This window comes from Rhinolophus ferrumequinum, chromosome 15 (genome assembly GCF_004115265.2).
Source record: "Rhinolophus ferrumequinum isolate MPI-CBG mRhiFer1 chromosome 15, mRhiFer1_v1.p, whole genome shotgun sequence".
Lineage (NCBI taxonomy): Eukaryota > Metazoa > Chordata > Mammalia > Chiroptera > Rhinolophidae > Rhinolophus > Rhinolophus ferrumequinum.
The window spans coordinates 37,207,216-37,221,346 of record NC_046298.1 but is presented as its reverse complement, the minus strand read 5'-3'; the positions used below and the strand labels follow the sequence as shown (position 1 = coordinate 37,221,346).

At 40.3% G+C, this 14,131-nt stretch overlaps 1 protein-coding gene across 1 annotated transcript in view; it reads left to right on the top strand.

The window, feature by feature from the left end:
* The first annotated feature begins 852 nt into the window (after positions 1–852).
* LOC117034919 (zinc finger protein 420) overlaps positions 853–14,131 on the top strand; it is a 107,862-nt gene continuing 94,583 nt past the window's right edge. Inside the window, exons 1-5 of the mRNA XM_033128378.1 lie at positions 853–984; positions 2,086–2,120; positions 6,059–6,151; positions 7,676–7,802; positions 12,860–14,114. Coding sequence (XP_032984269.1) covers positions 6,125–6,151; positions 7,676–7,802; positions 12,860–14,114 — 1,409 coding nt within the window. The 5' untranslated portion in view covers positions 853–984; positions 2,086–2,120; positions 6,059–6,124. The remainder of the gene's footprint in view (positions 985–2,085; positions 2,121–6,058; positions 6,152–7,675; positions 7,803–12,859; positions 14,115–14,131) is intronic.

Sequence of the window (14,131 nt, the reverse complement as noted above, 5' to 3'; positions counted from 1 at the left end):
AAACCTTCCCACTTAAGCAGAGGATCCCGTGAAACATACCGGCTTCTCTGCAAGTTCCTCACATGTCAGACCTCAGAATTTCCTGCTTCCTCCCTGTCTGTCTCCAGGGATCATGGAAAAAAAATAGCCTTCTCTCAAACACTCCAAAGTTCTCATTGGCGACGTCCTACTATACTAGAAGGTCTTAATTGTTTCTGGTAACTGGCAACAGGGAAATGATTTCTTTCCGGAGACATTCCCACGTCCGCGAACCTGCACAGTCATTGCCACTGCAGGTGAGATGGTAACTGCAGGTCCGATGGACGGTGAGGGCACAGGACCACAAACCCATATCTCAGGGTCTGGCTGCCTCCCTCTCACACAGCAATGGCTGCTGCGACTTCACTTTGAGCCCAAAGTCCTGGCAGCAGAAAGGATTCAGGAGAGTATTTTCTATTTCAGGCTGAAGAGCAGAGTCTGTAAGGAAAGGAGGGGCATCAAAATTCTGGGTAAGTGATCATGTCAGAAAAAAAAGGATTCTTTAGAGATAATCTGTTCCAGTGCCAAAGCTACACAGGAACCAGGAAAATTCCTGGGGCTGAGCTACTAGAGAGATGTGGGAGCCCAGGCCCCGCCCTACCCCGCCCCTCCACCAGTCCCCACCCATCGTCCCGCGGGCCCCACCCACCTTCCCGCTAGCCCCGCGGCTCGCCGCGGGTCTCTGCCCAGGCCTGGCCACTATTCGCTCCCTGCCCACTGCCGCAGGCGCTCCGCCCAGGTCCAGGCCCTGGCCCAGGCCCTTGGTCAACGGCATCGCGCAAGCGCAGCTCCTCGCAGACCCGGAAGCGTCTGGAGCACAATGAAAGTCAGGCGGGCGTCCTTAACTTTGTTGTTTTGGTTTAAACCTGAGCGTCTCAGTCCATCGTCCTACACACGTGAAGCCTGGGCATCGCAAGGGAAGTTGAAATCTCCACACCCGCGTTGAAATCTCCACACTCTGCAGCGGTGAGTCCCAGTGTCCCGGTAAGAATTCCCGAAACCTGATCGTTTTGCTGCCGGATGGAGGGTCTGCGTTAGTGGCCGGTTTACCTCTTTCGTAGGCCGTCCTACCTGTGGTCTTTCCGCCTTCGGGCCATTAGACACCGCCTGTCGCGTTGTTTGCCTGCTTAAAATGCTTCACTGACCAGCCCTCCCACCCCGCGCCATTTGTAGTCCTGGGAGATGGATTCAAGGCCTTTGCGCCCCTCCCCCGAGCCTTGCCACTCTCGGTCCGTAGAAGCCCGATGGCCTGGGATTCTGCAGACCACCTCCCCACCAACCCCCGCGCCCTCCATTATTTAATAAGAGGTCCTATGCCCAGGAAGAGCACACTTTTCGGTGGGGTGGGATTTAGGGAAGACCAGAGGTGTCACAAGAACACATCACCTCCCCCACACGGGGAGGGAGTTTGTGGAAGCGGTGACTGCAAAGTCGAAGTCAGGACAGCGGCAGAACCTGGGTGTGAGGGCGATCAGAGGGGAGAGGCTTGTCTCATTCAGGAGAGAGACTGAGAATGAGAGAGAGACAGGTGAGACGGAGAGAAAAAAACCAGTGACGGGGTCCATAAAGAGACGGCAAAAGAGAGGATGTATAAGGGACTTGTAAAGCGACAATAAGAGTGAAAGATTAAGTCGGGAAAGTAACAAGAGGAGAAAGAAAATAGAGAAATATAGAGAAAGGGAGGAGCCGCAGAGAGATGAAGGGGAGCAGAACGGGAGAGGGGCCCTTGGTTAGCAGAAGTTGGGGCAACAAAGGGCAAGGCACTTAAGTCGGAGAGAGTGATTAGAAGAAAGAGTTTCTCGGAACAGGTGTAGGCAAAGGAATAGAGAAAAGAGGAAAAAGAGCAGAAGAGGAGAGGAAAAGGGAAACACAACAGTGGAGAGAAACAGGAGAGAGGGAGGTAAACAGGTTCATAGACAGAAATACACAATAGTGGAGGAAGAAGGGGAACCCAGGTCCGGGTGAGTGGACAGTTGCTGGGATGGGGATGACTAAATTGTGATACATTGACTTGTGCCTTTATAATCTATTTAATTTAAAAGTTGTTGAACTGTTTCCGTTATACAGATGAGAATCGGAATTACAAAACTCCTGTTTACAAGGTTTGTGCATTTTATAATTATTTGCATCCCCAGATGGCTTGTATTTGCAACCCTTAGTCAGCCAGAGGGGAGAGGCTTGTCTCATTCAGTTCCGGGTCCCTTCTCATTTCCTGGGAGGGCATGAGGGAGGTGAACTGGGACAAGAAATGACTGAGTCTGTCACTACATGCTGCTTCTTCAAGGAATATTAAACGTGTTGCTCTTTTTTTTTTTCTTCTAAGTCGATTTGCTTTTTTGGAGGTACCTCTCTTACATTTCATTCATTTTTTAAGCATATTGAGATAATTCTTAATTTATTGAATTTTTGTCTTTTTGTCAATAATCATTAACCTCTGAAATAATCTTTGGTGACGTCTCATAACCTACCATCTCTTATTTTCTAAATATGAGGTAGTTAGTTTAAAAAGCTTTGATTCAAAAAATCATTAGATTTTTTAAATCCCAAATTGATTTCCCATTTCAGTATATTGTGTCTAGGTTCGATTATAAACCCTGCATTCCTTTTTGACTCTGTCACTTGTTGGAAGCATCCAGTGGTACTTAGTAAACAATACGAGGCTATGTCAGTGAGCACTTGGTAAGGAAGTCTATGATCTTAACAGTCAGAACCTCGTTTAGTGACTTAGTCTAATATTCCGCAGCTTTTTTTCTTCCCTCTGTGATTTATTGAATTAGTGAGCTGTGAATTACAAAGTAGATGTTCCCCTCAATTCCATATTGTCCATTCTCTAACGATGTCAAAGGATGGACTGGATTGACTTGAAACTTTGTTCCAACAGAGCTCATCTCTTCATCCTGAGGAAGTGTGTTCAGTTTATTTCCATAGCTGAGCCCCTTTTTAAAATTTCAGCACCAAAGTTTGGCCTTATTGTTTTATATTTTTAATATATTTCACTATGGTTTCATTGAAAACAAGAAGTAAATACTTGGGATCGATGTGATTAAAACCACAAGATATGTATCTTTTGCTTAGGTAAAATAAAGATGAAACTGGAATTTTTAAAAAGGAGATGAGGTGATACGGACACATGGCCCATTGCCTCATCTAGGCCTCTCTTTCAAATACAGTTACACCAGTTCTTAATTCAGATGTTCTCTAGTTAACTTGGAAAAAGACTTCTTTGGGGCTGCAGTGAATCCACCTGCAGCATGGAAATGATGAACAAGACCAGGAACTCTGAGTGACAGTGACCCCTGAAATGATTGACAATATTACATGACAATACTACATGTATCTGTGTGTGGATTTTTTCTGTAAGAGAGTGACAGTTGTAAATAGAGTCTTATGAGGTCTGATTAAAAAATACGGTGAATGTTTATATTTAAAAAATTATTACATTAAAAGAAACATTACCATTAATCCCCCTGAAAATACTCCCCCTCACTTCAAACACACTTATTCCATCGTTCTTGCCACTTTCTGAAGCAGTTCTGGAAGTCTTCTTTCGTGAGTGTCTTTAGTTGCACTGTCATGGGTGCCTGGATGTTCTGAATCAATTCAAAACATTTTCCTTTCATGGTTATTTTGACTTTGGGGAAGAGCCAGAAGTCGCCTGGTGCCATATATGGTGAATAAGATGGATGAGGACACAATGTAATGTTTTTATTTGACAGAAATTGCTGTACCAGAAGTGATGTGTGACACAGAGCAGAGCATTGTCATGATGGAGGATGAAACCTCTGGTGAATGCTGCTGCTCATAACATCAAGGTGATGGATGTTAATTGTGTTTTTTGACTTTGATGGAATTGTGCAAGCCGAGTTTGTACCCAGGAATACTACTGTGAACTCTGAATATTATAAGGGCTTATTAGAGCGTTTAAGAAACGATGTGCATAGAAAACAGTTTAAGACGGGCAAATGGTTTCATCCTCCATCGTGACAATGCTTCATGTTACACATTGCTTCTGGTATGGCAACTTCTGTCAAATAAAAACATTACGGTGTGTCCTCATCCACCTTATACACTGGGTCTGGCACCTCTGGCTCTTCCCCAAAGTCAAATATGAAGACCATGAAAGGTAAATGTTTTGAATTGATTCAGGACATCGAGGCAGCCATGACAGCGCAACTAAAGACACTCAGGAAAGAGGACTTCCAGAACTACTTCAGAAAGTGGCAAGAATGATGGGATGAGTGTTTTTGAAGTGAGGGGGAGTATTTTGAGGGGGATTAACGGCAATGTGTCTTTTACTGTAATACATTTTTTTAAACTTAAACATTCACTGTATTTTTTGATTAGACCTCGTAAATAGGTTCCAGCCCAACAACATTAATGAAAACTAAAAGGAAAAAGGTAGGGCATAGTGTCTCCAATTGTTGCTCGAACCCCATCAAGTCAAGTTTTCCCATCTGCCATCCTACTGATACTCTCAGTGGTGTCATGTCCTCCCATTTCTATTCACAGGCCTCGTCTTGTCCTGTCAACAGCATGTTGAACAATTGATCACTCCCTCTTCCTTGAAACACTTTTTCCCATGGTTTTCAAGATATCCCACTATTGAAAAATCATTCTTATCATATATCTGTCTGTTTCAGTTTCCTTCTCTCCTCCCTCAGACCCCTTCTCTTCTCTGTCTATACTGAGTGACTTTCCATATCATCCTATCACATGTCTTCAGACACCTTGGCATCTTCCAGTTTCACATCTCCAGCTCATTCATCACCCCTGAACTGCAGAATTATGGTAACAATCCCCTATATTCCTGACATCTAATAGGCATCTCCACCTTAAAATGTCCAAACGTGCTCTCCGGGACTCCCTAATTGTGTCGTCCTGCAGTCCTCCAAATTCCACTTAAGAACAGTGTCGTACTTGCTGTGACCTCTGTGACCATGTTGGCATGTTTTAAAATACACAGATTATTATATTTTTACATGTTTTATTTAAGATAAATTTTTAAAAGAATTAAATATTAATATGGGTGAGGGGATACATGATTTCCAAAATCACTTGGGTGGTGGAAAAAACTGAACAGCTTGTCCATTTCTGATCTTGCTCCCCTGTACCTCTGTGACCGCCTCTCCTGCTTGTGCCCTCCTTCCTCCCTGGGATTGAGCCACACAAATATCTTTGCTCTGGGTCCAGGGTCAACAGTATTTCAGGACTTTCCCACTACAGCCCCTCTGCCTAGAACTCTCTTTGACTCCTCAAATGAACATGGTGAATTCTTTCCCCAGGCCTTTGTTCTGATCTCACACCCCCTTCTCAGTGTGGCCTTCTCTGACAACCCTTCAGCATTCCATGCATACTCCTCTCAGCTCTGACCTGTATTGCCTGCTGTTCATGTTTCTCTCTGCTCCTCTCCCTTCCATTGTTGGGATACTGGGGGCAGGGCCCCAGGAGTGAGCCGGGCCAGAGATGGGAGGTGTGCTGGCATTGCCCCCTCTGAGTGGTTGGTGCTCTATCCTGTCTTCATGTTGGATTGCTGAGACGTTTGTAGATGCCTCTTGTGCCCAATCCCCAGAAATTTCCCTTCTTATGGTCAAGGCTAAATGAGGTCCAGCCAGCCTCAGTGGTGTTTAAAGTGCCACCACAGGTGGTCCCAATCTATAGCCAAGGTTGTAGCTCATCCATTTCTAAGAACTGAAACTAGCCCCAAATGCGGGGGTGGGTGAGGGGGAGGAGGTTGCCCTCTGCAGTGGGGTTCAGCCAGGATAGGTCTGTGACTTGACGAGAGGGTAAGTCCAGCCCAGATCCCCACAGCTGCAGCTTGTGTTAGGGCTTCCCCACGAGGCGAGTGAACTATGAAAAAGGGGTTAGAAACATCACTTGTTGATTTCTGTGTAGGAGTTTACTGTCCCTGAATCCATCCTGTAGCACCAGGCAACAGACGACCATATTTTCTACATTTTGAGGTCTTCCCTATATATGTGCTTGAGGCACAGAAAGGGGTATGTTGACTCGAAACATTAAGTAGCATATTTTCCACATTCAGAACTGATGTCTCAAGACTCATCTTGTCTGAGGAAGAAGCCCAGAGGAGGAAGTAGAGGAGAGAACAATGAGCCCAGGCATGACTCTTTCTCAGGTGAAGTTATATTCTCATTCATTGTTCTGTTGTCTCTGTCCTGAAATGGCATTTGGACTTGATAATCGCTCACTCTGAAGTGTCCTCCTGACCCATTTGTTTGCATTCACCCCAGGGCCTTACCTCAGTCTCCACTCAGGATCTGTCTCATATTTTTACATATATGAATTTAATGAAGATTGAAGTTAAATGTGTTATATATATTTTTCATTTTATGCAGATCTTTTTTTTTTTGTAACTAGGTTAATATAGAATAATGTTGACAATCTTATTTACATTGGGTACAATTTATGTATGTTCATTGTACCAAAAATGCATGAGTAACAGATAATAGATAATGAAGATTTATCCAAAAACGTATGTCACTTGAAGACTACTACTTTTCTTTCGGTTCATATCAGTGTGTATGTTGTGTGCACACTCGTATATGTGAGCAGGAGCTCGTGGTGTGTATAAGACTCATCATTTCATAAATACGTTTTTTTAACCCTTGAAAGTATGTCTCACATGTTTTCCAAGGCCTTCAATTTTTTTCTACACTACCATGTTAATGAGCTAACAGCAATAAGACTAGTAAGTCATTGTGTGTATGCGTGTATAAGTGTTCATATATATTGACCTTTTAGTCGGTTCCATGTTTTCCCCCTTGAAGTTTCAGGTTTTCTCAGTTAGGAAACAACTCTGTCAACATACTTTTAATATTATCTCTGTTACTTAACTGTGTGATACTGTAGGTTCCGTTTTAAAGCTGAACCACTTGGTTCAGGTGCAGGCTCTACCATTTATTAACTGTTTGACCTAAGGTAAGTCTCTGTGACAAAGTGGGGTCCTTTGTAAGGTGGGAACAAATCTTTCTCTGACTGGATGCTGTGTTGTTGTATGTGTTAATCTTTCTAAAGCATTTAGAGCAGGGGAATCCAAACTGCGGCCCGCGGGCCAACTGTGGCCGGCGATCCATTGTTAATTGGCCCGCAGCAAATTCCAAAAATATATTTGGTTTACTTAAATAAACCAGGTGAGGCAATACGTACTTCACCTCGAGTGAGTGGCCCGGCTGTTTGTGTATTTTACCACATATGGCCCTTGGTGAAAACTGTTGAAAAAAGTTTTTACTGTAATTATTATGCCATTTCTTCAGTTGTCACCTTTCTTTAAAGCTACTGTGGATTTTAGCCTTCCTGAAGATGTTATACTTTAATTCATCTAGAAATTAGCTATCATTTGGTGTATAATATCTAGAAGTTTTATATAAACAATCTTTTGTTGAAGTTTTAAGTTTGTATGTTTCTTTCATCTTGCACATAATTGTAAAATCATGAGTAACTTAGCGATTTCATACCCAGTTACAAAAGTGTAATAAAGCAAAATTAAGGATATATGACTTGCTCAAAATTAACTTTTGTGGTTCTATCAAAAACCACTCATTTCTACCTGATTGACCGTTACACCTTCCTGTTTCTCTCATTTTGTGTGAAGATAAGTACTCTCCTGATGGGTTCTTGGTAAAATGTGTTTTCTTTTCAGGGACTGTTGACCTTCAGGGATGTGGCCATAGAATTCTCTCAGGAGGAGTGGGAATGCCTGGATCCAGCTGAGCAGAAATTGTACATGGACGTGATGTCAGAGAACTATAGGAACTTGCTCTCCCTGGGTGAGGATAGTTTTCCTCTAGAAATTGGGATCTGCCCTTGTGTACATTTGCATTTTCTCTTGTGAGTCTGTTGGGAACCCCTGCCTTGCTTGACTACGTTGAAGCCATGTTGATTCAGAAATGGAAAGCTTTATAATGCAGTATCTGGATTTCAAACTTTCCCTTTCTTCAGATGGTCTTCCCACTTCTTGCTAGGTTAGTGGATGTTCTAGAAGAAGTTGAATAACCCCAAAAACTCGTTACAAAACTTTACAATTTCTGATTTCCTTGTTTCCCTCCTGTGCTTTTCATTCATAATTACTGGAAGAGAGCTAGATACCATGTCTGTTTCCGGTGAAGGATTGTGTTAAGAGATCCATTGATAGAATTTCTGATAATTAGAGGAGGCCAGCAAAAGAGACACTATTATTTTTATATAATATAAAAAGATTTAGCCTCAAAATTTTAACATATGACAATTTACAAATATCTATTTTAAAATATATTGTGAAATTAATCACTTAGATTGTTAGGTATTTAAAAAACATTTTATTAAAGTGGAATTAACATAAAATTAACTATTTGAAAGTGAACAATTCAGTGGCATTATGGCATTAACCAGTTATGCAACTACCACCTTTATCTACAAGTAGTTCCACAACATTTTCATCAATCCAAATTAGCATCCATTACCCCTTAAGCAGTTTCTTCACATTTCCCTCTGTCCTCAGTCCCTGGAAACTGCCAGTCTGCATTCTGTCTCTATGGATTTATCTATTTTGTATATTTCACATCTTTTTCAATATTGTCTTTACTATTCAGGGCCCTTTGCAATTCCATATGTATTTGATCATCTTTTACATCTTTCCAAAAAAGTTCTTGGAATTTTGATAGTGTTTACATAGAATCTGTAGACTGTTGGTGAATTATCACCTTCTTAAATATATGAAATTTTCCAATTCATAAATATGGAATGACTTACCATGTATTTAGGTTTTCTTTCATTTCTGTCAGTAATGTTGTATAGTTTTCAGTCTACATGGAAACATTCACCTTCTTGGTTCAATTTATTCCTAGTTATTTTCTTCTTTGGATATTGTTGAAGATGGAATTATTCTAAAATTTTTCTTTCAGATTGTTCATTATTGGTGTATAGAAACAAAGCTGATTTTCATGTGCTGAAGCTGTATCTTGCAACTTTGCTGACATTTTTAACATTAGTAGATTTTTGTCTTTGTGTATTTTATAGAATTTTCTACATATAGGATGATGTCATCTGCACGTAAAGATAATTTCCCTTTGTCTTCTCTAATTGTATGCTTTTTTCGCCCTTTTTCTTGCCTAAGTGCTCTGGGTAGCACTTCCAGTACAATGTTGGATATCAGTGCTGAAAGTGGGCATCCACGTCTTATTTCTTATCTTAGGGATGAAGCTTTAAATTCTTTCACCATTGACTGTGATGTTAGCTGTGGATTTTTCACAACTGATCCTTATCTATCCGGTTGAGGAAGTTCATTTCACTTTTTATTGTGCTGAGTGTTTTTATCATGAAACAGTTCTGGATTTTTTCAAATGTCCATTCTGAATGCAATGTGATGATTGTGTAGGTTTTCTTTTTTGCATTCTTACTATTAAGGTGGGCCATTACATTGATAGATTTTTATATATTCAACCAACCACCCTTCAATTCTTAGAATAAGTCTCCCTTGTTTATGATGTATAATTTTAATATGCTGCATATTCAATTGGCTAGTATTTTGTTTAGGATTTTTGCATCTATGTTCAGTCATAAGGGATATTGGTCTGCAGTTTTCTTGGGATGTCTTTATCTGACTTTGGTATCAGAATAATTCTGGCCTCATGGAAGGAATTAAGAAGTGTTCCCTCTTTTATTTCTCGTAGGGCAAGTCTAGTTGTAAAGAACTCCGTCACCTTTTGTTTATCTTGGAAGTCTTAATTTCTCCTTCATTTTTAAAGGACAGTTTTGCTGGAGATAAAATTGGTTGACTTTTTTTTTTTCTCAACAGTTTAAATATATCATCCCATTGTCTCTGGATCCCTGGTTTGGGTGAAGAAAGCAGCTTTTAATCTTATTGTGGATCCTTTGTATATAATGAATACTTTCTCCTTTGCTGCTTTCAAGATTTTTTTCTTTGCCTTTTGTCTTTCAGCAGTTTGATTATAATTTGTTACAGTGTTTACCTCTGAGTTTATCCTAATTTCAGTTCATTAAGTTCTTAGATTGGTAGATTAATATCTTTATTCACATTAAAAATTTTTTCATCCATATTTTTCCCACTATTCTTTCTGCCTCCTCTTTCTCCTTTCTTTTTGGGATTCCGATTATTCATATATTGATTTACTTGATGTTATCCACAAGTCTCTAGGCTCTGTTCATTTATAGTCAGTTTTTTTTTTTCTTTCTGCTCCTCAGACAGGGTAATTTCAACTGGAAATCTACCTACAAATTTGCTAATTGTTTCTTCTGCCTGATCAAATCTGATGTTGAACCTCTCTAAGAAAATTTTCATTTTGGTTCTTTTACCTTTAAGCTCCAGAATTTGTTTAGTTTCCTTTTATAACCTGTCTTTTTATTGATATTCCATTTGTTTTAACAGTTTTTCTGATTTTCCTTAATTCTTTGTCCATCATTTCCTTTAGCTTAAATAATTAAATAAAGTGTTTATTTAGTAAGTTCACATTTTTGACTTAAGTACAATTTGTTATTTTTCTGTACGGGTCATATTCTCTTGTTGCTTTGCCTACTTTGTAACTTTCTGTTAAAAATGGAACATTTTGGGGCGGCTGGATGGCTCAGTTATAGCGCGAGCTCTTAACAACAAGGTTGGTGGTTCAATTCCCTCGTGAGATGGTGGGCTGTGTCCCCGTGCAACTAGATTGAAAATGACGAATTGGACTTGGAGCTGAGCTATGCCCTCCACAAGTAGATTGAAGGACAACAACTTGACTTGGAGCTCATGGATCCTGGAAAAACACACTGTTCCCCAATATTCCCCAATTTAAAAAAAGGGACATTTTGAATATGTAGAAACTTCAGAAATTATAATTTTCTCCCTCCCAGGTTTTGTTGTTGTTTCTTGCGATTGCTGTCATGTGTATTTCTCTCAACTAATTTTATGCACTGTATTTTCTTTGCTGTGTTTGGCCACTGAAGCCTAGTTAGCTTATTGGTCAGGTACTGATTTGACAGATTTCCTGAAACACCAGGAATCAAAAACAAAACCACCTTACACTCCGTAGATGAGCTCTATGTGTGTATGGGCAGCAGGATGGATATGTTGGGGAATGCCATGAGCACTCAGGTAAGACGTTTACAACTCTGCCTTAGCTCTCACTTCCTGCTTGCACAGAATCTAACGGTCAGCAGGAGGTGAAAACTTAGGGGCTTCTCAAGTCTTTTCTCATGTGCCCAGTCCTGGGCATGCCCATAACCATCTGCATTATTGGAATATGTGAGAGATTTTCAAAGCCCTTAATTCCCAGTGCATCACACTGCCCAGTATTTTTCTCAAGGTTATCAGTTTGTCCATTGTTTGCCCCTATTGTTATCCCTGGCCCTAGATGGCAGTGGCTAATACTCTTACTTTTAAATGTTTTTGAAAATCCCTCCCGGTTACTGCCCCTACCTAGGTAGTGGTCTGAGGTAGACCAAATAAAGTTAAGCACTTTGAGCCAGTCTTTCAGGGAGCCAGCTGATAGATTTTTTTTTTTTTTTAAGCCCACAATCTTTTATGAGTTCTGATTTGTCCCATCTGATTCTGGAAGACTACTGTACCAGATTATGGGCTGCCATCTTCAAGGCTACGGCCTAGCTGTGGAACATAGGATGGGGTCTGCGTAAGTTAAAACACCTGCCTTTTTCATGGTTCAAGAGTATGCATGGTGGGCCAGCCCTGTGGCTCAGGCGGTTAGAGCTCCATGCTCCTAAATCCGAAGGCTGCCAGTTCGATTCCCACATGGGCCAGTGGGCTCTCAACCACATGGTTGCCAGTTCAATTCCTCGAGTCCCACAAGGAATGGTGGGCTCCGCCCCCTGCAACTGAAATTGAACACGGCACCTTGAGCTGAGCTGCCGCTGAGCTCCCGGATGGCTCAGTTGGTTGGAGCACATCCTCTCAACCACAAGGTTGCCGGTTTCGACTGCCGCAAGGTATGGTGGGCTGTGCCCTGTGCAACTAGATATGGCACCTGGACCTGGAGCTGATCTGCGCCCTCCATAATTAAGACTGAAAGGACAACAACTTGAAGCTGAATGGCACCCTCCACAAGTAAGATTGAAAGGACAACAAATTGACTTGGAAAAAAGTCCTGGAAGTACCCACTGTTCCCCAATAAAGTTCTGTTCCGCTTCCCCAATAAAGTCTTAAAAATAAAATAAAACAAAACATTAAAAAAAAAAAAAAGATATGCCTGGTTACTGGAATCTTTTGATATCCAGAGTGTTTTTAAAGTGGATTCTGACAGTTCTTGTTAGTTCATTTCCTGCTTTTATGGAGGAAAGTACATTTGGAGTTCCTTGGTTTACCATTTTTGATACCCTGTTTCCCCATTGTTAATCTTACATTCTTATCTGAAGCTCTGTTTTAAAATCAGTGATTTTCAACATATTTTCAAATTTTCAAATTTTGTGCTATTTCTGAAATATAAGTCCTTTCTTTTGTTCTTATGGCTGAGTTCTGTATAATTTTCATTTCCTGCTGGATTTATCTTGAGTTATAAATCGTTTGTCACTTTTTATTATGATTAGTAATTAATTTTTAGCATATATTATGTAGTATAACCAAAGTGCACTAATTGTTAATGTTGCAGTATGCCTTTTCTACATGGATATAGTTTTGTGAGAAGTACTCAGAAAAACACTTTGCTATTCTTAAAGTGTAGTTTTAATGTTGTGTACAATAAGTATTCAGTAATTAGCTTTAATATCTATTTTTTTCCAACATGAGACACCATATATCTCCTGTGAATTATTGTGTGCTTTGGGATGCCTGTGGAAAGTTCCCCTTCATCTTCCAACTCTGGTTAATAGGAAGCTTATGATTGTTTATATTTTACAGATATCTCTACTAGCTGTGTGGTCAAAGAATCATCACCAAAAGAGGATGTAAATAATGGAGAATTATTCCAAACGTTGATTTTAGAAAGACAAGTAAGTCATGATTTAAATGATTTTGATTTCGGGGAAGTCCAGGAAAATATGCACCAGGTTGAGAATCAGTGGGTATATGAAGAAAACAATAATGAAGGAGTGACTACAACCCATTATAAAAATCTCACTGGTAAAAGAGATCAACAGCATCATAAACCTTGGAACAATTTCCCTGTAAAGCAGAATGGTTCTGTAAGAAGAAGTATGTCTCAGTATTACAAACATGAGCAATCATATATAAGGAAAAAGGAACTAAAAAATAACGTAGCCCATTCAGGAAACAAGTATTTAAAATGTTTGGAAAATAGGCTTGGCTTAAGCATTCATTCACATCTGGCTGAACTGAAGAGATTTCAAACTAAAGAGAAAATAGATGAATGTAATCAAGTTGAGAAGTCTATCAAAAACTTTTCCTCAGTTTCACCACTTCAAATAATCCCTACTAGTGTCAAAACCAACATTTGTAATAAGTATGGGAAGGTTTTCACGCATCCTTCATTGCTTACACAACACCAGAAAACACACATTAAAGAAAACCCTTTCAAATGTAATGACTGTGGGAAGGCTTTTAGCCATTGCTCAATCTTAGCTAATCATCAAAGAATTCATTCTGAGCAGAGACCTTACAAATGCAATGAGTGTGGCAAAGCTTTTAACAGGTGCTCAAACCTCACAAGGCATCAGAGAATCCATACTGGAGAGAAACCATATAAATGTAATATATGTGGTAAGGATTTCATGCTACATTCACACCTTTGGGGTCATGAGCGAATTCATACTGGAGAGAAACCTTACAAATGTAGTGAGTGTGGCAAAGCGTTTTCTGAACGTTCCAATCTTTGTCAACATAAGAGAATTCATACTGGAGAGAAACCTTACAAATGTAATGAATGTGGTAAGGATTTTACCACACGTTCACACCTTTGGGGTCATGAGCGAATTCATACTGGAGAGAAACCTTACAAATGTAACGAGTGTGGCAAAGCCTTCACCGGGAGTTCAAACCTTACTCAACATGAGAAAATTCATACTGGAGAGAAACCATATAAATGTAATGTATGTGACAAAGCATTTAGTCAGAATTCAAGCCTTACAGTTCATCAAAGAATTCACACTGGGGAGAAACCTTACAAATGTGATGAATGTGACAAAGCCTTTAAGCAGTACTCAAGCCTCGCTA